The 24,767-nt window shown below is 39.6% G+C and overlaps 1 protein-coding gene across 4 annotated transcripts in view; it reads left to right on the top strand.

The window, feature by feature from the left end:
• PHF8 (PHD finger protein 8) overlaps nt 1-24,767 on the top strand; it is a 76,914-nt gene that overhangs the window by 39,133 nt on the left and 13,014 nt on the right. For 3 of the 4 annotated variants that reach the window (XM_036304351.1, XM_036304352.1, XM_036304354.1), the window contains 9 exons: nt 421-512; nt 4,374-4,463; nt 6,381-6,683; nt 7,457-7,560; nt 11,883-12,061; nt 12,356-12,441; nt 13,167-13,300; nt 13,892-14,205; nt 20,952-21,047. In XM_036304351.1, coding sequence (XP_036160244.1) covers nt 421-512; nt 4,374-4,463; nt 6,381-6,683; nt 7,457-7,560; nt 11,883-12,061; nt 12,356-12,441; nt 13,167-13,300; nt 13,892-14,205; nt 20,952-21,047 — 1,398 coding nt within the window. The remainder of the gene's footprint in view (nt 1-420; nt 513-4,373; nt 4,464-6,380; nt 6,684-7,456; nt 7,561-11,882; nt 12,062-12,355; nt 12,442-13,166; nt 13,301-13,891; nt 14,206-20,951; nt 21,048-24,767) is intronic. The other variant, XM_036304353.1, reaches the window with a different exon arrangement.

Below are 24,767 nucleotides of genomic sequence, written 5' to 3'. Positions count from 1 at the left end.
GGGCCAATCATGGTTGTCCTGAGTGTTACATTTTGGAACCCAAGAGGGAGAGTAGTGTCGTGAGAGAAGCACAGGCCTCGGATTCAGAAAGACATGGTTTCAGTCTTGGCTTTGGCAATTTGCTAGGTGTATGCCCTTGGTTAAATCTCTTTGCCTCTCTGAGCCTCAGTTTCCTAAACTACAAAATGAAGATAGTGATACTTGGCTTACAGGGTTGGGTATAAAGATTAAATGAGAATGTAGATGTCAGATGCCTGGCACATAGTAGGTACTCATTAAATGAACAACATTATAAGAACTGAGATCTGGAGTTGTGTTTAGAACCTCGAGCATTTTCTCTGGTTGCCTGAAAAAAGTAAGAAGCCTTTCACTTTTCCGCATGGCTTTGCTCACACTCTGCCTTCCTTTTTCACCCTTTAGGTTTGCGAGAGAACAGGAGACATCCTGCCTCCTACCTGATCCATGGTGGCAAAGCTCTGAACTTGGCCTTTAGAGCCTGGACAAGGAAAGAAGTAAATATGCTTATTTCTCTACCTCCTCTAGAGTTCTGCCCTTCATGGGGACTGGATTTGGGTAGATTCTTTGGGGGCGGCAGAAGAGACCAGGGAGGCCTGTGGGCTCGCGGCGTTAGAGTGGAGGACTGGGCTAGGACTGTTTAGATTATGTTTCCAAACTTTTCTTTCTGATTATAAAAAAGTAATATATGCCTGCTCTAGAGAATTAAAAAATACAGAAGAGTATAAAGAAGGAAAATATCACCTATAATTTTAATACTCAAAGGGAATTAACATTAGCATTTGGGTATACAGTCAAACCTTATTTCTCAAACATCTCCCATCCTGAACAATTCAGTTCTTGACCAAGAAAGTTGTTCACAGAAAAGTCTCCCTTGTAGACCAAAACTTCCGTTTTCGACCTGACAACCCTTTCATGCTGTTATCTCAACATGACAAAGTGTATGGAAGGCAACAAGCAAAGGAGAGAATGCTTTTGTTGCTGGATTAGCACAATTTTAAAACACAAAGAGGCCATCAAGAGTGCTGATGTTGCTAAGGGTGTGAAAGTGCTCACAAAACAGCAAACACAAGCAATTGAATAGGTAGAAAAACTGTTGTTGATTGGATAAAGGAAAAGCAGGTAGCCCAGTGATAAAACTTCTGAGGCAGTGATATATGAAAAATTCCTTTAAGGCTAGTAGGAGGTGGTTCTATAAAGTTAAGAAAAGACGTGTTTATAAATTAAACAGTACATTACACATGTACTGTATATAAGAAAGGTTGAAACAATCATTTGGGGGTCTGGAATGTATTAGTTCAATTTACAATATTTTTAATGGGGAAAAATGATGCAGTTTTTGAACAAATCGCTTCTCGAACAGCCTTCTGGAATGAATTAGGTTCAAGAAACGAGGTTCCACAGTATTTTCTTCTGACCTTTCTTATATGCATTTAAAAAACATAATTGCTGTCACCCTGTACATACAATTTTATATCTGAATTGGTTGGCTTATCTTAATTTTCCTGTGTCACCAAAGTTCTCCGTAAACATTTAATAGTTACATGGTATTCTTTTGCAGGTGTGTATCATCCTTACCTAACCACTTGTGTATTGTTCCTTTCTTTTTATTTACCCATGTATTTGGGGGGCAGTTGTAGAAAATCATGCAATGTATATCTGTTTGTATTAGTTTTTGTCCCGTGTGTCTTTTAAAAAAATGTTTTTATTGATTTCAGAGAGAGGATGGGAGAGGGACATAGAAACATCAATGATGAGAGAGAAACATCAACATCCATCAGCTATTTCTTGCATGCCCCCTACTAGGGATCGAGCCCAAAACCCAGGCATGTGCCCTGACCAGGAATCCTGGTTCATGGGTTGATGTTCAGCCACTGAACCACAACAGCTGGGCTGTCTGATCTCTTGATTGAAGTTTCTTCAGGATAGATTCCTAGAAGAGCAATTGATCAAAGTATATGGAAAAAAATGTATGACTCTTGATGCATACTGCCAAAATGGCTTTTTAGAAATATATCAATATCCATCTAGCCAGTTGAATATTAAATAGCTATAGAAGAGAGTCAGTAAGTTCTCTATGTACTGATTTGGAAAGAGCTCTAGAATTTGTCAAACGTATAGAACCGTGTGTATAGTGTGTTACCTTACGTGTAAAAAGGGGGAAAACAATAATTATATTTGTATGTGCTTAATGTTTGCCTTAAGACACAATCTGGAGAGATGCAGAAAAAACTAATAAAAGTGGCATATGGGGGTGGCCTAATGGAGCTGATGACCTAATGGGGCTGATGAGGCTTTTCAGTATATATCTTTTTATATTGTTTGATTTTTTAAAATTTTGTAAATGGATTATCTACTCAAAATACTGAATTTTTATTTTATTTATTTTTAGTAACACGAATAATTCAGATTTTGAACAAAATACTGAATTTTTAAAAAAGCAATTTTAAGAAATGCAAAAATAGAAGACATATTAATATTTTTTATGCTTTTGATATATATGTATATATGTGTATGTACATACATATATACACACACACACACACACACATCCTATATAATAAAAGGCTAATATGCAAATTGTCCCCTCGACCAGGGGGCGGGGTGGGGCCAGCTGGCCAACCACCCACTGCCCCTCTCCCCAGCCAGCCCATCCCAATTAGCCCTGATTGGGGCAGGCCCGCCATACCTCACCCGTGCACGAATTCCTGCACCGGGCCTCTAGTATATATATATTTGTTAATCCTCACCCAAGGATATTTTTTCATTGATTTTTAGAGGGAGTGGAAGAGAGGGGGAGAGACAGAGAGAGAGGCATTAATGTGAGAGAGACAAATGGATTGGTTGCCTCCGCATGCACCCCAACCGGGGTTGGTACATGCCCTTGACTGGATTCAAACCCGATACCCTTCAGTCTGCAGGCCGATGCTCTGTCCACTGAGCCAAAACAGCTAGAGTGCTTCTGATATTTTTATAGACTTCTCTTCCTACATACAGTGGCCTAAGGAGATCTCCCTATTTCCTGTTGCCGAACTTCCCCTATTGAATTTTAAAAATTCAATATTCAGATATCCTCGGACTTCATGTTTTGTGCCCTCTCTTGCTCCCTAGACACATCTACAAGGCTTGGGCCTTAGCCTACAATTCTGTTTCCTTACATCTTTACATCATTCAGGTGTGGCTACCTTGAGTTTCATCTCTGACCCTCCTGCCCCCCATTTAGTGAACTTTAGCGTGATTCTCTCCCAGAAACACCAAAAGGGAGGGAAGTGGATAGGTTCTAAGCACTCATGCCTTGGGCCAGCATTGCCCCAGGGACCAAGGGATGGCCCCAAGTAGTGTGGCCAAAGGGAGAGTAGGACAGAGATCTGAGGAGCCATGCTTATGGAACAAGTCTTTTGTGAAGTGCAGATGACTGACTTCTGTGAGAAACACTTGCTCCCGACGTTTCCAGAGCCCCTGGGCTGGGTGGGAGGAGGAGGCTGTTAAGGTTATCTAGCTGGTCATATGGGTTTTAGGCGTCAGCCCCTGCCCAGCCATCAAAATAAATTCCAGATGGATTAAAAGAGTTAAAGGAAAAAAGAATCAAAGCATGGGAAACAAGAAGTAAATGCTGAGGAATTTTTATCAATCCTCTGGATACTGAAGTGAAGTGAAAACTGATGGAAGAAATCACAAAGGAAAAGCTTGACAGGTCTGGCTACATAAACATGTAAATCTTGAGGACTCAAAAAGATTGCAAAGGAATTAAGAGAGGCAACTAACAGCTCTCAGCCTGGGTTGCTGTTGAGCTAGCTGTGGGCCAGTAACTATTCAGCACTGAGTTCTGGGGAGGAAGGAATGTTCCCAGGGATCTCCCTGAGGTCCTTGACTTTTTGAGGGGTGTGGCCCAAGCCTTCATCTGAGTTCCTCACACTTCTTGACACTGTCCTTTATCAGATATATGTTTTGTAAATATTTTCTCTGAGCCTATGGTTTGTCTTAACAGTGTTTTTCCCAGAGATGTTTTTCTTTTTTTATTAAGTCCAGTTTATCAGTTTTTTCTTTTATGGTTCATGCTTTTTGTGTCCTAACAGATCTTTGCCTTACCCAAGGTCATAAAGATTTTCTCCTCCACTTTCTTCTAAATGGTTTATAGTTTTAGATGTTACGTTTAGGCCTGTGATCCATTTTGAGTTTGTATGTGTGTCTTTGTGTATGGTGCCGGGTATGGGTTAAGGTTCTTTTGGGGCATATGGATATCTAATCGGTCCAGTACCATGTGTTACTACCCTTTCTTTTGAATTACCTTGGAACCTTTGTCAAAAATCAGTTATTCATTTACGTGTGGGTCTGTCCTGATGCTTTTTGTTTGACAGGCTCTGCCAGAACATGAGGAGGAGATCCCGGACACAGTACGGACTGTACAGCTCATTAAAGATCTGGCTAGGGAGATCCGCCTGGTGGAAGTAAGAAGCATGGGAGCAGGGGAGGTGTTTGGGAAGGGCTTGAGGCTCAAGTGGCAGGTCAGGCCTCTGCACTTGGCATAAGGGATTAGGGGAAGGGTTGGGAAGGCCCAACCAAGGACTCTATTCATTCATTTATTTGTTAATTCAAACATATTATGTGCTTTAAGTGTTGACACATTGGGTTAGGTGCTTAGGATACATAATACAATGCCTGCCCACAAAGAACTCACAGTCTAGTAGGAGACCCGGCAAAGTTAACTTGTCTAAGCCTCGTTTCCTCATCTCTAAAGTGAGTATAATTATACCTACTCAGGGGTTGTTAAAAGGATTAAATAAGGTCATATAGGTTGATCATTAGTTATAGTGTTTGGCACACAGTTGGTTCTCAGTAAATTCTGATGGTGGGTCATAGTGATATTGGGTGGTGGAAGTCATAATAGTAGTTATTGTTGTTATTAATATTTTGATTCAGTCTCTGCATTCTACAAAATGACAGTTCTCCCTGGTTGAAGATGATTACAAAGCCATGTTTCAACAGGTGGCATATACCACGAGGCAGTAAGGTGTAGTGGTAAGAGACTCAGAGAAACTTGGGTTCTGGTTCCTGCTCTGTCACTTGCAAGCCTTTCAGAGCCTCAGTATCCTTATCTGTAAGGTTGACATAACTCCACCTTTTCAGAGTTTTGTTAGAATTAAGAGCTTATGTATGTAGAGCCCCTCGCACAGTGCCTGGCAGAGTAAGTACTCAATAAATGTGAGCCATTGTTATTAGTAGATTTTGCAGCAAATAGAGAACTCAGTGTGGGCTGGTGAAGTAGCAGAGGCACCAGAGGAGAATGGGACTTGAGGAAATTTAAATTTTCCTTCAGCTCAGAAGCTGTAAAGTTCCATTTAGCACTAAATCCATGCTGAAGGGTAGTCAGAGTGAGCTACTGGGAACTTGGGCTTCTAGCCTCACCAAATTACAGCATGCTTCACTGCCTAGAGCATACCTTACATGGTCCACCTCCTACCTCATTTTCCTTCACTCCCTTTTGTCAGAATCCTTCGGGTTTAATTAAAAGGCCTACCCTTTCCCCAACTCTTTCGACTTAAATCAATTTTGTATACTCAGAACTTTGGAGTTTTTGGAAGAGGACTTAGTGATGGATCATATCTGACCCATTGGCTTTCAAATATTTTAAATAAGATTTTACTTGGAAGTCTAATATATACAATCAGTCAAAGCACCGCTGCTGTGAATAAGTTGAAGGTGAGAGGCTTAGAGCTCCACTAGGTCCTCTTGTTTGCCTCCCATCTCCCTCCAATCCTCAGGGCTCCTCCCAATAAGCTGAAAGGAGCCACAGAAAAGATCTTTGCAAACCACCTATCTCGTCTAATTATTTAATTTTACAGCTGAGTAGACAGAGCCCCGAGTGGTCAGATTACTATCTGAGGCCACAGAAGTAGCTAGTACCAGAATTCAGACTAGAACCTATCTCTTTCTCTCAAATCCTGCAGTCCTTAGAGTTGGAACTACCAGTTTAGTACTCAGTTATTTTGTCTCATATCAGCTGCTCTTAGAGTCTTTTCTCTCCAGTTTTTAAATATATTTTTATTGTTGATAGTATTACAGATATCTCCCATTTTCCCCACCTTTGCCCCCCTCCTCCCAGCCCCTACCCACTTATCTCCAGTTTTGACAATAATGCTGGGCTTTTCCTCTGCTCGTCTTCTTCATATTCGTCAATGGCTGGGTAAAGAAATGCCACCCAAATTTTTGATGACTCATTGTGCAAAAACTAAGGTGTGCATATGTGGAGCATTTGTAAGCCACTTCCGTTGGCTGTGCCGCCAGTGCCATGAATGGACCTCTGCTCTTAGCAGAGAGAACCCTTGAGTAAGCTCTAACCCCCTTGTGTACTAACACTCTTGTAGGATATCTTCCAACAGAAGGTTGGGAATACGAGCAATATCTTTGGGATGCAGAGGATCTTCCCAGCCGGCTCCACTCCCTTAACCAGGCCAGCCCATCCCACTTCAATAGCCATATCCAGGCTGTCAATGCCCTCCAAAACTGATTCAAAGAAGAAAGGCCTGAAGCCCAAGGAACTCTTCAAGAAGGCTGAGCGAAAGGGCAAGGAGAGCTCAGCCTTGGGGCCTGCTGGCCAATTGAGCTATAATCTCATGGACATATACAATCATCAGGCACTGAAGACAGGCTCTTCCCAGAAAGAAAAGGTGGGTGCTGGCCCATGGGTTCAGCCCAACCCTTTTGTGTCCCTTGGAAGAGCAGAGCTTCAAAAGGACAGGATATCCTGTTTTCCCATGTCCCTTAGGGCCCCTGGTGTTTGGCTACCAGTCCCACTAATTTAATAGGCATTTATTGAGACCTTGTCTATGCTGGGCACTGTGATAGGTGCTATAGATGTAACCTTCAAGAGGCTGACAGGCTAGTGAGAAATAACAGGCATAAAAAATGAGTGCAGTGAAGTGTTGTAGATACCACAGTTGGGTGTGTGTGGGACCCTAGGACTCAGAGGGTGATGATTCTATCTGGGTAGGGGCAATGATCAGGAGCTCTTAGAAAACATGACACAAGCTGAATCTTGAAATGCTTGGATGAGAATGACATTTGAGAACATGCTCTGTGAGTGCCAGGTTGAAGTCTCGAACAGGTCCTTGAGAAAAGCTCTCGTCCAGGGCGCCGACTTGCTTCAAGATTGTGGTGCCTTCTATGGGTATGTGAAGGTGCTCCCCCCCTCTTTTTAGGGAACATGCTTTATAAGATTGATAGGGTTCCCTCTGAGCCAGCCATTCTCAACCTCCTACTCCTGTGATCATTTGGGGTGCAAAGTGGGGAGTGGCACAGTGTAGTAGAAGGCCTTCAGGTGGTTTTGACAGTGAACTAAACCAGTGAAACTGGAGGGAACTGGCCATGGGAGACCCATGGCCTATTACTGATTCACATGGGAGACCCAGACAGGTGACAACTGAGCATCCTCCTCCTGCAGTTCAACATCACTGGTACCTGCTTGAATGACTCAGATGATGACTCGCCAGACTTGGACGTTGATGGGAATGAGGGCCCGCTGGCCTTATTGATGTCTAATGGCAGGTGAGGTGGGAAGAATGAACACAGATACTGGGACTGTTGGTGGTGGCAACATGCCACTAACACAGGGCATGGAATTGGGATCTGGGACTGTAACATGGTCGGGGAGGGACTGAATTTGGAGAAATACCTGGATATTATCAGATATCATTACTTCGTTCAGAGAATCATGATTGCGTTTATGGGTAGGGAGGGGAGAGGTCTAGAATCTAATTGGCAATCCTGAGAAAAATCTTGTGTAAGTTCTAGAAATTCCAGCCAGTCAGTGGGTCAGAACTGCTGGCAGGTATAAGAGGTAGTATAGACCATTAGTTTTGTATATACCTTTTCCGATTCAACTTTTAGGAATTTATTTTGCAGAAATATTTGCACAGGTGTATACAAAGAAATGCTCACATCATTGTTCATAATAGTAATTGGAAACATGTTCATCAATTAGGGTTGGATAAATTATGGTGCATCTGTAGAATAGAATACCATGCAGCTGTTAAAAAGGAATGAGTTTAATATCTATTGACATGATGAACCGTCCAAGGTTAAATCCTTAAGTGAAAAAATCAGTTTATAAAATAATATATAGGGATAGTTCTATTTTAATTAAAAAAAATGCATGTGTGTAGAAAAGCAATATACAGACTTTCCCCTTTATTTTTTAAATTAAATTTATTGTGGTGACATTAGTTGACATGATCATATATTCCTTTATTTTTAATTTAACTTGTTTGAAGAGGTTTAAATTTTAATTTATACAGTTTAAAATTCAAAAAGCGTGAAAGAATACATAGTGAAAAATTTTGCTCCCACTCCTCTCTGTTCCCCAATCCCCCTCCCCATGGACAATCAGTGTCAACGATTTCCTTCCAGAGATATTTTATGCACATTCACACAAATAAATATATTTATTATTTTATACTTGTCAACCAAACTTATAACAGTAGTTACTTCTGGTAAGTAGGATAGGGGAGACAGGAGAGGAAATTTTCACTTCAGTAGAATTTTAATTTTGTACAATGAGCATGTGTGCCTTTTCTTAAAATAATTGTTAACAGAACATTTTCCAAAAGAATAAAACAATAGCTGTTCACAACAGAAAGCATGAACTTGGGAATCAGACAATCCCAAGTTCGAATCTCAGCTCTGACATGTGTTTATGTGTGACCATGGCAAGTTAACTAACCTGTCTGCCTCAGTGTCCTTGTTAGATCTATCCTATAGATAAAACTTAGGGTTGTTGGAGGACTAAATGAGTTAGTGTATGTAAAGTGCTTATCAAAGGGCCTGTCACATAGTAAATGCTTAATTAATGGTAGATCTTACAAATAATGATCAAGTTGAAGTGAAAGGTGGTGATGGTGGTGATAATGGCATGGGTATGAACAGAAGCTGAGTAGGTCATCAGAAATCCTGTGGGCAGGCAGAGGAAGATAGTAAGAGTTATCATTTGGGCACTCAGAACACCAGACAGGAGCAGTAAAGAGCCAAATACAGAGTATGTACATTGTGAGAACACAAGTGACAAGGATACCAAAGGTTGTCTTCAGATCCCAAGGGTGGGTGTGGTAGGTCCACCTGGTGAGAAATAAGGAAAAAGAGAGAGTGAGAGTAGGGCACATTCTGAAAGCAGCAGTGTTATCCTTGGGATTTGAGAACCTAGTTACTAAAGAATAAGATTAGAGAGACTGTTGAGCATTGCCTTTGTCCAGAACCAATGGTTGGTCTCTGGGGAAGAGAAAATTGAGAGTCCTAGAGTCCAGCCTGTAATGGCTATAGAGGACATGATGAGACATTTTCCCCTTCTCTACTTCTATCACCTCCTGAAGCTGCCAGAGGCAGCTGTTAAGTTACCTACAGAGTCAAGGTATAGAAATATTTGGAAACCAGATGATATTATGTCTGGGCTTTTCTCCAAAGTAATCCAGTGTTTTGCGGAGGGTGAGGTGTAAATGAAACAAGATTGGCTGTGAAACAAGATTGACAATTGCTGGAACTTAACTGGGTGATAGGTACATGGGAATTTGGTATACTTTTACATTTTTTGAATATGTTTGACATTTTTCATAATTAGATGTTAATAAAGATCTGGGTATAAACAGCTACCATTTACAGAGCACCCACTCTGTATTAACTTCTATCTTAGCTATTTACATACATTATTTTATTTAGTCCTCACAACAACCCTGAAGACCAGGGTTGTTATCCCTATTTTACTAATGTGGAAACTGAGGCCCCAAGAACTTCATTAGCTACATTGGGCACTCACCATGTGTCAGTCTCTGCATTAGCTTATTTAATTCTCCCAACAACTCTATGAGGTAGAAAACAGGCCAATTTAATGAGAGCCAATTAACTGAAAGCTAGTTCACCAAATGACTATTTGCTGAATATGTCAAGTATACAAATTTACCAAAAATGTGTTTCTTTTTAATAATAAGGTTTATTTTAGCAGTTTGTACTGGTTAATATTGTTTACCATGTGTAATAGGATTATTTAAGCTACTTTTGAATTTTTTTAACTATATATTTTAACAGCTTTTTTCAGGTATAATTTAGTTACCATATAGTTAACCTGTTTTAAGTGTACTATTAAATGATTTTTAATAAATTTAAAGAATATGCAACCATCACTACCATCCAATTTTAGAATATTTCTATCCCCCAAAAGATCCCTTATACCCACTTATAGTCAGCCCTGGTTCCCTCCCCCCAGACCCAGCAACCACTAATCCACTTTCTGTCTGTATAGATCTGCCTTTTCCAGACACGTCCTATAAACGGAGTCACACAGTATGTGTGTTTTTGTGTCTGGCTTCTTTCACTTAGGATAATGTTTTTTAGGTTCATCCATGATGTAGTATGTATCATTAATTCCTTTTTATTGCTGAATAGTATTCCATTGTATGGATATACCACATTTTGTTTATCTGCTCACTAGTTGGTGGTCATTGGATTGATTCCACTTTGGGTTATGAATAATGGTGCTATGAGCATTTTGCATACAAATATTTGTGTGGCTATATTTTTTTTGTTTCTTACTTAGGAGTAAAGTTTTGGTTCATATGGTAACTTTTTAACTTTTTAAGAAACTACCAAAACTTTATTCTGAAATGTACCATTTTATATTCCCACCAGCAATTACAAGTTACTCCATATACTGATTAACACTTGTTATTCTCTCTCTTTTTAATTATAGCCATTCTGATGGATATAAAGTGGTATCTCATTGTGGCTTAATTTTCATTTCCTTTAAGACTTAACAATGTTGAGCATCTTTTTGTGTGATTATTAGCCATTTGTATATCATCTTTAGAAAAAAGATATCCTGTGCATTCAATGACTAAGGTCTATTCATATCTTTTGCTCATTTTAATTGGTGTATGTGTCTTATTATAGAGTTCTAAGAGTTATTTAAATATTCTGGATACAAATACTTCCCCAGATAAGTGATTTGCAAGTATTTCTTCTCAGTCTGTGGTTTGTCTTTTCATTTTCTTAATAGTGTCTTTTTAAAAAATATATATATTTTATTGATTTTTTTACAGAGAGAAAAGAAGAGAGATAGAGAGTTAGAAACATCGATGAGAGAGAAACATCGATCAGCTGCCTCCTGCACACCCCCTACTGGGGATGTGCCCACAACCAAGGTACATGCCCTTGACCGGAATCAAACCCGGGATCCTTCAGTCCGCAGGCCGACGACGCTCTATCCACTGAGCCAAACCAGTTATCTAATAGTGTCTTTTGAAGCACAAACATTTTGAATTTTACCTAATCCCAGGTCACAGAGATATTTTCCATTTTCTTCTAGAAGTTTTATAGTTTTAGATTTTACATTTAGACCTATGATCCACTTTGAATTAATTTTTGAGTATCATGGGAGGTACGAATCCATATTTCTTTGCATGTGATAGCGAGTTATTTCAGCACCTTTGTTGAAAAGACCATCCTTTCCCGACTGAATTGTCTTGGGACCTTTATCAGAAATCAACTGACCATAAACTTAAGAGTTTATTTCTAGACTTGCAGTACAGTTTCAATGACATATGTCTGTCCTTATGTCAGTATCACACTACCTGGATTACTGTAGCTTTATAGTAAATTTTGAAATTGAGTAGTATAAGTCCTCCAACTTTGTTCTTTTTCCAAATTGTTTTTGTCAGTTGAGACCTTTGTATGCTTGTATACATTTTAGTATTAGTTTACTAATTTCTTCAAAAAATCTAGCTGTATTTTTATAGGAATTGCATTGAATCTATAGATCAATTTGGAGAGAATTGCCGCCATAACAATATTGAGTGTGACTAATTTTATGTTCTGTTTTCCTCTAGTACCAAGAGGGTAAAGAGCTTATCCAAGTCTCGGCGAGCCAAGATCGCAAGGAAGGCAGACAAAGCTAGGCTAATGGCAGAACACATGATGGATGATGAATTTGACTTGGATTCGGATGATGAACTGCAGATTGATGAGAGATTGGGAAAGGATAAGACGACTCTGATAATAAGACCAAGTGTGTACCTGTTCTTTCTCTTTCCTGCTTCTTGGGCTATTATGAATTTTTTGTGCCCTTGATAGACTCCAGACATTAGTCCTGAGCTTGTTGACATTCTGATTTACCAGGTCTGTAGGCCTCCATGTACCCTTTGCTCTAGAGATTTATTTGTAAGCTAATTCCTAACCTTTCTAAATCAGTCGTCTGTGGTCATTACTTTTAGGAATACTATAATCTTACTTTCTTTCCCCTGGGTGTTTGGTTTAGATGTTAATCTTAGCTTCATGATCAGTGCATACCTTTGTTTTCTAGAATTTCCCCGAAAGCTGCCCCGTGCGAAGCCTTGCTCTGACCCCAACCGAGTTCGAGAACCAGGAGAAGTTGAGTTTGATATTGAGGTAGGAGCCTGCCCTGTGTTTAGTCTTCTGCTCATTCTGGTTATAGAGACAGAAGGCAGATACTGTCATTCTACTTGTGGAAGGGGGGGGGAAGTTACCTGTGTATTCAATGGCTATGGTATTTATTAAGTGAAAGATTGTATACTAAGTGTTGCTGAGCATATAAATGGAAGATTATAATTTAGTTAAAATATTTAAAAGTCTTTAATACAGAGTAGAATAAAAGCAGTGTGAGGTAGCAGAAAGAGCATCTGATTTGGAATATCTTTTTGTGATCTTGCACAAACTAACTTCACTGAGCCTTAGTTTCACTATCTATAAAATGGGAGTTATACTACCTACCTCACAAAGATGCTGTGAGAACGAAGATGAAAGAATGAATATTCTGTTTATACTAGTCTATACTTGGTGCTGAGAAGATACTAGTTCAGCCATGGGCAAACTACGGCCCGCGGCCCGGATCCAGCCCATTTGAAATGAATAAAACTAAAAAAAAAAAGACCGTACCCTTTTATGTAATGATGTTTACTTTGAATTTATATGAGTTCACACAAACACTCCATCCATGCTTTTGTTCCGGCCCTCCGGTCCAGTTTAAGAACCCATTGTGGCCCTCGAGTCAAAAAGTTTGCCCACCCCTGTACTAGTTTCAGGAGTGAGACTATCATTGGGCACTTATCTGACCAACCCTGGGCAGCTAAGGTGATATCCTTTTTCCCCAACAGGAGGACTATACAACAGATGAGGACATGGTAGAAGGGGTTGAAGGCAAGCTTGGGAATGGGAGTGGAGCTGGTGGAATTCTTGATCTGCTCAAGGCCAGCAGGCAGGTGGGGGGACCTGACTATGCTGCCCTCACGTGAGTACTGGCTTTGATCTCCCCTTCCAAGGCAGTCAAACAACATACCCTCACCTCTCACTCAAAGGGCTAAGGCAGCCAGTCAGCAAACATTTATCAAGCTATTATTTAAAGGGACAAAGAATTAGCCAGGGCATTTGGACTGAAAGAATAAAGTAGACATGAAATCTGTCCTAAGAAACTTAAGGTCAGAGAGAGAGAGAGAGACTATATAGACATCAAGGGGAATCAGTTTTGTGTTTTGGGAAGTTGGAAGAGGGGCTGGAAGAGACAAGGAAGGAGAACTGGGTCTTTTAAAAAACAAAGAAAAAATGCAGCATGGATGAACATGGAGGGAGATGCGCCCCTCTTTTTGTCATCTTGTGTGCTGTCTGTGGAGAGACTTGAAGCAAGAAGGACTGGCCTTTTGATGAAAACAGTCTGTGGTACTATCTGGATCCTTTATTGATTTCTGGTTTTTCACCTGGGATAATTCTCTTCCTTCTCTCACCCTGACCCCTCAGCTGTTGGCCCTCCTCCCTGACGATTCTGATGACTCATTTCCATTGACAACTAAAGAAACCACCTAAGCATTTCTCCTGTCCCTTGCAGCGAGGCCCCTGCCTCTCCCAGCACTCAGGAGGCCATCCAGGGCATGCTGTGCATGGCCAACCTGCAGTCCTCATCGTCCTCCCCAGCTACCTCCAGCCTGCAGGCATGGTGGACCGGGGGGCAGGACCGAAGCAGTACGAGCTCCAGCAGTGGTTTGGGTACAGTGTCGAGCAGTCCTGCTTCCCAGCGCACCCCAGGAAAGCGGCCCATCAAGCGGCCAGCATACTGGAGAACCGAGAGCGAGGAGGAGGAGGAGAACGCCAGTCTGGATGAACAGGACAGCTTGGGAGCATGCTTCAAGGATGCAGAGTATAGTAAGGGCAGCTGAGCACTTGAGTGCCGGCCACAAGGGTTCCCCCACCCCAGTCTCAATCCCAATCTCAGTCCAGGACAACCGAGCCATATTTTCTTAATTTGTAAAATGGGGCTATTTCACAGCTTGATTTAAGAATTAGAGATGATGCTTGTACAAAGCACCTGACTACTGTCTTGCTCATGGATGGTCCTCAGAAATTGGTAGCTGTTATAATTAGTTATCATTCACTTTTAGTCCAACCTTCCCTGCTGGTGACCTTTTTCCCTCTTGCCTATTTCACTTCCATCACCTGTATTTTTTGTGTTCTATGTCATTCCGTTCATCCCTGGCAAAAGTATTTATAACAACCTTTTGGTGGGCTCTTTACATTTAAGAGATGACTTGCCTATTTCACTTCCATCACCTGTATTTTTTGTAAGCTACGATTTATTGAGTACTTCAGTGTATAAAGCACTTTTTTGTATAGTATAGCTGACATTAATGAGCTTTTGTTTTAATACTATTTTTTTTAAAATTAGTGCTATTGACCCAAATTAGAACAAGACAGAGAAAGTAAAAGTTACTTTTTTAAAAAAATATATTTTATTGATTTTTAAAAAATATTTTATTGATTTTTTACAGAGAGGAAGGGAGAGTCAGAAACATCAATGAGAGAGAAACATTGATCAGCTGCCTCCTGCACACCCCCTACTGGGGATGTGCCCACAACCGAGGTACATGCCCTTGACTGGAATCAAACCTTGGACCCTTCAGTCCGCAGGCTCTTATCAACTGAGCCAAACCGGTTAGGGCTAAAAGTTACTTTTGACTAACACTCATCCACCTCTGAGGTTATCTGAGGCAGGTGACCTTTGTTATCAGTTTGATTTACACCTTTCATTTTCTTGTGTTTATACCTGCATGTAGCTATAAATAGATAAAGGTGTAGTGCTGTTTAGTGTCTGTGGTTCTAAAGCTTGCTTGGATATCTTTCAGTATCAGTTCCTAGAGATATACTTCATCAACATAGCATAGCTGTACCATAATTTGTTTAGCCATTTCCTACTGATTAACATTCAGGTTGTTTCTAATATTTTACTATTTCTAACAATGCTTCAATGAAAATTCGTATAAATAACCTTTAGAGCCCATGTGCCAGCTAACATGTCTCTAGGGTGGCTAGACATGCTGGGTTGAAGGGTATGTACAAAATAAATGTTAAGAGTACCAAATCCCCCTCCAAAATGGCCAGTATATGAGTAGTGTATGACCAAAACCTGTCTCTCCACAGCCTTACCAGTAGTGGATGTTACCAGCCTTTTTTATTTTTGCCAATCAGATGGCAAAAAATGGTGTCTCAGTTTGTTTTATGTTTATTGGCTCTTCTTTATTTCTTTTCTGTGAATTATCTATTCAGTCTTTTACCCATTTTTCTATTAGGATGTTTGTTTTTCTTATTGATTTGTGAGTTCTTTATTCTACATTTCTTGGAGTGTTTTTAATATGCTCTTGAAGTGTTGAAAAATATTTTTCTTGTCGTCTGTTGCTTGTATTTTAATTTATTTATGGTATCCTTTAAGCATATAGAAGATTTCAGTTTTTACATAGTCATCTTTACCATTTTTTTTGTATTTTATGGCTTGTGTAAGAAGACTTTCTTATATTTTCACCTAAAACTTGTATAGAAGTTAAAATTTTAGCTTTTTTTCTGGAATCAAGTTTTGTGAATTGTGGGAGTTAAAAATGTAACTTATTTTTTTCCCATATGGGTAGTCATTTGCCCCAACACCATTTATTGGCTAGTTCATCATTATCCCCCTGATTTGAAGTTCCACTTTTGTCATAAACTGAATTCCCATGTAAATCTAGATATTTTTTCTACGCTTTATTCCAAGTTCTGTTCCTTAATAGCTATGTGACCTTTGGCAAGCTAGTTAGCCTCTCTGTACCTACCTCATATAGGTTGCTGTGGGGTTAAAATGAATTAATATACATAAAGCACTTAGAACATTGCCTAGCACGTGGTAAGTGCTGTGTAAGTGTTAGATATTATAATTATTCTGTTCCATAAAATCATTTTGTTTGTTCCTGTGGCAATAACACATAGATTAGTTACTATAGGTCTTGTGTCTTGTAAGGCAAATCCCTTTTGCAGAACTTGCTTTGCACCTGAGGAGACCACAGAAGCTCATCAAGCCCATCATCTCTGTTCTGAGCTGTGATTGGTCTTGGGGGCGTGCCAAGTTCCTTGGCCATCCGTTCTACTTTCAGCAGATAGTTACATCCACCTACAGCCAAGACATCCAGGGCTGGTCTTACTGCTCCCCTCAGAATAAACAGCTCAGTCAGCCTCTACTTTCCCATACCTTCCCTGCTCCTGCTTTGCCCAGCAACACTAGAAAGGCAGCTTAACAAGGAGATACCAACCTACTTGTTCTTATTTTTCCAGAATTTCTAGGCCATTATTGAGCTTTTTCTATTCCAGATGGATTTTAGAATCAGCTTGTCAAATTTTATTAGGATTTTTTATTAGGATTGTGTAGTATTTGTGGATTAATTATGGAGACTGACATCTTTCATCAGAGACTTTTCTGCTACAATGGGATGTATGCAACCACTACCCCTCTCTGTTTCCTGCAAAACACCACATTCTGAAGATTTGTAAAATAATAGAGCTTGCAGGAAAAAGAGGGCTAAGGGCACACCCCTCAAAATCTCTGGCTTTGAAGCCAAAACACTGACCCAGATAATGACGATCCTAATACTAATCCTTGCTCAGTTAGAGCCCATTGGAATTTGCACCCAGCATCAGGGTCAGTGGATTTTTTGAAGCCTTAAACCCTGGGCTTGGACTTCTTTCTTCCAGGCGTAGGTTCTTGAGGGCATTTGCTTAAGGTAGATACCAGCTTCATCAAATTAAAATGTGATCCAGGGCCTAGTCTTCAGCAGTCTTTTTTTAAACACAGGGAAGTGTCTTCACTTCTTCATCTGCTCTCGCAGCCATCCTTCTTTCTTACCAGAGCTTAATTTTGTAGAAAACAGAGCCACCACTTGCTCTTTTATGATGGGAGGCACTATTGCATGATTTTTGTCACTTGTCTGTAGGTCATCTGTTCTTAGGGCTTTATCTGTAATTGTGAGAAAATTCACCACTGATTGACTATTTTAAAGTGTTTAGTGCATTCACAGTGTGGTACAACTACTACCCCTCTCTATTTACAGGACATTTTCTTTTTGATTGATTGATTGGTTGATTTTTAGTGAGAGAAGAAATATTGATTTGTTGTTCCATTTATTTATGCATTCATTGGTTGCTTCTTGTATGTGCCCTGACTGGGGATCAAACCTATAACCTTAGCGTATTGGGATGGTGCTCTAATCACCTGAGCTACCTGGCCAGGGCCCAAGATATTTTCATCATCCCAGAAAACACCCTGTATTCATTAAGTAATTGTTCCCCATGTCCCTTTCCCTTTATTCCCTAGTAACCACTAATCTGCTTTCTGTCTATCAGTATTTACCTATTATGAATATATCATATAAAAGTAATCATATAATATGTAACCTTTTGTGTCTGGCTTCTTTAACTTAGCATAATGTTTTCAAGGTTCATCTAAGTTGTGGCATGAGTCAGCATTTTGTTCCTTTCTATGGCTGAATAGTATTCCATTGTATGGATATGCCACAATTTAATTATTTATTCATCTGCTGATGGACATTTGGATTTTTACCTTTTGGCTATTAATAATACTGCTAAAACACAATTGTGTGTATTTTTCTGTGTGGACATATGTTTTCATTTTTCTTGGGAATATACCTAGGATAGAATTCCTAGGTCATATGGTAATTCTATATTTTACTCTTTGAGAACCACCAAACTATTTTTTACAATGACTGCAAGAGCATTGTCACCTTAGGTATATTGAGTTTTCTAATCTATATACATGGTATGTCCCTCCATATTTAGTTGTTTAAACATTTATTGCATCAGTTTTTTTTTTTTGGCTGCTTTATTATTTTTATTTTATTTTATTTTATTTATTTTATTTTATTTATTTATTTATTTAATTTAATTTAATTTAATTTATTTTATTTATTTTATTTTTATTTTATTTGATTTATTTTATTTTATTTTATTTTATTTTATTTTATTTTATTGTTTTATTGCTTAAAGTGTTACAAAGAGTATTACATATGTATCCTTTTTTTTCCCCACCCTTGACAATCCCCTGGCCTCCCCTACCCCCCAGTGTCTTATGTCCGTTGGTTATGCTTATATGCATATTGCATCAGTTTTTTATAGTTTTCAGCATATAGATCCTGCACATGTTTTGTTATCTTTATCCCTAAGCTCTGTATTCTTTGGTGATATTGGAAATGGTATCTTTTTTAAACCTTGGTTCCCAGTTGTTTATCGTGCGCGTGCGCGCGCGCGTTTGTGTATGATTGATTTTTGTGTGTTTTCCTTGTATCTTGAAAACTTGGTAAACTCAATCTAGTTGTTTTGGTGTATTCTTTTTTCTTTTGTATAGATTATCATGTCATGTGCCAGTAGGGACAATTTTTTTTTTATTATTGACACTATTACAGTTGTTGCTCATTTCCCCCCTTTTGTCCCCCTCCACCTAGCCTCTGCTTAAGTAGGGACAGTTTTATTCCTTTCTTTCCAATCTGTATGTAACTTTTTCTTTTTGCCTTTTTGTTCTAGCTAGCATTTCAAACACAGTGTGGTAAGAAAGTGAACACCCTTGCCTTGTTCCCAATCTAAGAGGAAAGCATTCAGTCTTTGCACTATTATGATGTTAGCTATAGGTTATGAGGTTAAGAAAGTTCACTTCTATTCTTATTTTGCTGAGTATTTTTTCTGAGAGTATTTTTTAATCTTTATTGTTGAGAGTATTGCAGATATCCCCCATTCACCCCCTTTGTCTCCCTCCACCTGGCTCCCACCCTACCCCAGGCCTTCCCCACATTATTGTCTGTGTCCATGGGCTATGCATATATGCATATAAGTTCTTTGGTTCTTCTCTTCCTCCCCCTTTCCCCCCCTTCCCTCTGAGATCTGGCAGTCTATTCTATGCATCCATGCCTCAGGACCTACTTTGTTCATTAGATTCCACATGTAAGTAAGATCATATGGTATTTGTCTTTCTCTGACTGGCTTATTTCACTTAGCATAATAATTTCCAGGTCCATCCATGCTGTCCCAAAGGTTAAGAGTGCCTTCTTTTTTTAAAAAAAAATCCTCACCCGAGGATATTCTTCCATTGATTTTTAGAGAGTGGAAGGGAGGGGAAGAGACAGAGAGAAAAACATCAGTGTGAGAGAGACACACATCGATTGGTTGCCTCCCATATGAGCCTGACCAGGGCCCAGTTGAGCCTGTAACTGATGTACATGCCCTTGACCAGAATCGAACCCAGGACCCTTCAGTTCACAGGCTGATGCTCTATCCACTGAGCCAAACTTGCCAGGACCATTTTTTTATTTTTAGAGGAAACTCTTACTGTTTTCTACAGTGGCTGCACCAGTCTGCATTCCCACCAACGGTGCACTAGGGTTCCTTTATCTCCACATCCTCTCCAGCACTTGTTTGTTGACTTATTGATGATAGGTATTCTGACAGCTGTGAGGTGATACCTCATTGTTGTTTTAATTCGAATCTCTCTGGTGATTAGTGACTTTGAGTATCTTTTCATATGTCTACTAGAGGCTCGATGCACGAAATTTGTGCAAGGGGCTTGGCCCTCGCAGCCGCAGCTTCATCCAGAAGGTCGACCGGAAGGACGCCTGGAAGGTCGTTTGGCTGTCCGATCTAATTAGCATATTACGCTTTTATTATTATAGATTGGCCAACTCTTTGTTCTAGAAAGAGGTGGGAGACTGAATTTCTCTGATGAAGTAAAATTCTAGAGAAATTTGAAGCTAGTCATTAAGAGGAAGTTTTCAATCTCACTTTGCTTCTCTTTTAGGTTTAGCCACAGCAGCAGAGTTTGACCTCATCATAGGACCTTTATAGACCACTTTCCCCTTAAATTCTATAGGTGTTGCATGTGGATTGTAAGGGGAATGTGATAAAACTGGATGTTTGTGTGTATTTGTATAGTATGAGATGCTCTTATATGTGTGTTTTGATATCCAGAACATTCAGTTCCAGTAATCTTGTTCCTAATTCAGCCAAGTAGTCTTTTTGTTCCCTTTTTTGTGTGAATAATATGTATACCATTCTTTTTTCATTAATTCAACACTTCCTGAACACCTACTCTGCATTATGTTAGGCTCCCTTTGTTTGAAATCACACAGTACATTTCCCTGTCTTCCTGGTAAATTGGGGGTGACAGATTTACTAATTATCTCTTAAGCACTATATAATAAATAATTACAGTAAGGGTATGCACAGGATACTATGAAGAGCTGTGAAGGCACCTGAATCAGATTACGAGAGTGAGGAAAGGCTTTAGGGAATGAAATCTAAAGCTGAATTTTGCAGGGTCAGTAAAGTATCTCATGAAATTACTCACTAAATTGATGGGTGAGTGAGTCAGAATTAGATGATCATTAGATGAATTAGACATTTGCAGCAGGGGTGCAAAGGTAGAAAGGCATGAAAAGTATGTGGCTCATTCAGGGACTCCTGTAGTTGAATATGGATTAAGTAAAGGGTCCGCTTTTGGGGGCGTGGTAGGAGCTGAGTTGTAGGTATCCTTCTGTTTTCACCCTTCTGGATGAGATCTCACTTTACCTTGCTTTTCCCTCTCACTACAGTTTACCCTTCCCTGGAATCTGATGATGATGACCCTGCTTTGAAATCTCGACCCAAGAAAAAGAAGAATTCAGATGATGCTCCATGGAGTCCTAAAGGTGACCTAGTGTTCTGTCCTTAAACTGTGTGGGGGTGGTTAGGGGACAAACAGGCTGGAGGTAGGTGGGATATTAATTATAGGAAGACATGATTCAGTCATTCATTTATTTAGCAAACTGTGCCTGTTGGGTGCCAGGTATTAGCTGCTGGAGCAAAAATGATCAATTCGTGCACTCAGTTCAGCAAAGCCAGAGGTAATGGAGCACTTTGATTCTGATATTATATGGCTTAAAATGAGATGAAGAAGACCTTGAACAGGTTTTAGCAAGCAGTCTAAGGCTTCTGAGAATATTTTGTACCATCGCCATAGCCCTTTGGTAATACTAATGTCAAAGGAGGGAAATTATGCTGACTATTGAGCTCTGCAAGGCCCAAGACTCCTTAGACTGTCACCTGTACTCACTGAGAGGCCATCTTTGAAAAAAGAAGAAGATGATCATTGAGTTGGACATGGAATTTAGAGGATAATAAAAGAATTTTTTTTAAGAATTTTATTCATCTTATTGGCCGGGTGGTTTTCACATTGGAGGGTGTGTCAGTTAGCTTTTGCTGCTTATCCAGCTACTCAAAACTTAGTGGCTTAGAACAACAGCAGGTAATCATTTCTCATCATTCTCTAGATTGATCTGCTGTTTTGGACCAGCTTGACTGGGGCTGGATGATCTGCAGAGGTCTTCCTCAAGTGTCTGGGACCTAACTTGGTTTGGGCTGGGGCCTCTTTCTGTGTGGTCTTTCATTGACAAGTTTTTTTTCACAAGGTAGCAAGCACGAGGGTATCCAGCATCGAGAGGAGAAGCCCCAATGTGCAAAGTCTCTTCAAGTCTCGGCTTGTGTCATGTTTTCTATTGTTCCATTGAACAAAGCAAGTTACATGGCCAAGCCTTGATTCCAGGAGAAGTATATTCCATCTCCTGAAAGGGAGCTGCAAAATTCTCATGAATGCAAGGAGATGTGAGCAAATTGAGGTCTTTACTACAGCAGACCATCACAGAGGGTGCTGGCATCTCAGTACCTGTGTTTCCCCAGTAAATAAAGGGCCTGCTCTCCTCATCCAGCCTTATTTGGGTCTGGTGTTTACTTTGCTTTGGGGGTGTGAAGTGGCAAGGCAGCCCTGGAAAGTGTTCTCTTAGTGCATCAATCAGCAAGTATTTCTTTTTTCTTTCCTCAGGCCTATTTTCTGATTTTATTTTCCCCTATAGCTTCTGACTTATGAGCATAATAGAAAATTTGGAAACTACAGGACATAGAGAAAAGTATAAAAAGAAACTACTCATGATTCTTCCACCCAGAAGCAACCACTATTAATGTGTTGATATATTTCCTTCTAGTCTTTTTTCTTGTGCATTTTTCTTTTTATGATTGAAATCATATTATATATACAATCATATATCCTACTTTAAAATTATTTTGTCCTTTATTCAAAATAATGTGTGTATCTGGTAGCAAAATAAATAGTAGAGGAGTTTAGGATGAAATGCAGTCGTCTTCTTCCTGTTTTTCCCACCTACAATCCCATGCCTGTGAGGGCCTCATAGTTTTCATTTTTGTTGTGGTTACCTTCAAAACTCAATATTATAGAGTTTATAACATAATTTCTTGATTTATTAACTTAACCTGTTTCTCCTTCCATCAGTTTCTGACGATCTCTCTTGATTGTCCACTCTCTAAGATATAGACATTACGGCTGCTTTTTTTTTTTTTTTTTTTTTTTTTTTACAACTGCTTTTAAAAATATTTTTTATTGATTTCAGAGAGGAAGGGCAAGGGAGAAGGAGATAGAAACATCAATGATAAGAATCATTGATTGGCTGCCTCCTGCACGCCCCCCACTGGGGATCGAGCCTGCAACCTGGGCATATGCCCTAACCAGGAATCAATCCACGACCTCCTGGTTCATAGGCCGACACTCAACCACTGACCGACACTGGCTGGGCTGTCTGCTACTTTTTCCTTCCTTCCTCCAACCTTCTATGAGCCACATTTTTTCATTTACATTGTCAAGGTTATTTACATTGTCTTGAGAATGATAACTCTACATTGACTAGAAGTTGAGTGTAAAAGTTTAAAGCCAATGAATATATCTGGTCTTTTAAGTTAACATTATATCTTAAGCACATCCCTATGCCATCATTTATAAATAATATATTAGTGGTTACAAAGCATTCTATTTCATTGATATATCTAATTTACCTAACTTCTCCTTTGATGTGGGGCATTTAGCTTAGTCCCAAGTTTTCACAATTAGTGATAACATTTGGGGTGAACATCTTTTTATGTAAGTGTTTGTATCTCTGATTATTTACTTAGGATGGATCTCCATGTGACTAGATGGGCCAAAGAAAAAAAATATAATTGTATACAGTGAAAAGTTCCTCCAGTCCCGGTTCCACAGCTTTCCAATTTCTTATCTGGAGTCAGCTACTGTTACCAGTTTCATGTTTATTCTTTCAGAGGTAGTTTATGCATATACGAGCAAACACATATATATTTCCCCCCTCTTTTTTTTCCACTCAATTGGAAGCATACTTTATGCATTGTTATGTGCCTTTCTCACTTAATAATTATATCCTAGAGACTGTTTACACACCCACAAGCAATGTATGAGAGTGCTTATTTCCCTACACCCTTGCCAATACAATTTGTTAATATGAGTGTTTAAAAGCTTTTTGTATGTATTGCCAAATTGCTTTCCAGAAAGGTTGTACTAGTGTACAGTCTCACCAGCCATGTGTGAGGATATTGTATATAAATCTTTACAGGCATTGAGCATATCAGTTAGGAATAGTATTTGCCTGTGAGTAGCAGTAACCTATCAGGCATCCTTAGTGAGTACTTATCCCCTCAGGGTCACAAGATGGCTGCTTTACCTCTGCAGAGGTCTCTGAGTTACAGTTTTGTGGGTTTTGTGAGTTACAGTTTTGTGGGGTTTTTTTTACAGTCTTTTTTTAATATCATCTTTGCTGAAATTATGTCACATGGCCAAGATTATCTGTCAGACAGGCCAGGAAATGTAGTCTTTAGCTATGTACATTTCTGTTCCACAAAGTCATGTGTTTTGTCATAAAGCAAGGAAGGGCCCAGCCCGTGTTGCTCAGTGGTTGAGCATTGACCTATGAACCAGGAGGTCACGGTTTGATTCCTGGTCAGGGCACGTGCCTGACTTGTGGGCTTGATCCCCAATAGGAGGCATGCAGGAGGCAGCTGATCAATAATTATCTCTCATCATTGATGTTTCTATTCCTCTCTCTCTCTCCCTGCTATCAATAAAAACATATTTTTTTAAAAAAAAGAAAGCAAGAAAGGGAAAATGATACTGGGTGAGAACAAGCAGTCTCCACCATGATATTTTTTTGATCTTTGGTAATTTACAAGCAAACAACAGTATCTTTTTTTTTTAAATATATTTCACTGATTTTTTACAGAGAGGAAGGGAGAGGGATAGAGAAACATCGATGAGAGAGAAACACCAATCAGCTGCCCCCTGCCCCCTTCTTCTTCCTCTTCTTAAAGGATACCTTTCAGTATTTCATATAATCCTGGTTTGGTGGTGATGAACTCCTTTAGCTTTTCCTTATCTGTGAAGCTCTTTATCTGACCTTCAGTTCTGAATGATAGCTTTGCTGGATAAAGTAATCTCGGTTGTAGGTTCTTGGTATTCATCACTTTGAATATTTCTTGCCATTCCCTTCTGGCCTACAAAGTTTCTGTTGAGAAATCAG

Source organism: Myotis myotis, unplaced genomic scaffold (assembly GCF_014108235.1).
Source record: "Myotis myotis isolate mMyoMyo1 unplaced genomic scaffold, mMyoMyo1.p scaffold_m19_p_4, whole genome shotgun sequence".
NCBI lineage: Eukaryota > Metazoa > Chordata > Mammalia > Chiroptera > Vespertilionidae > Myotis > Myotis myotis.
This window is presented reverse-complemented; position numbering and strand designations above follow the sequence as displayed.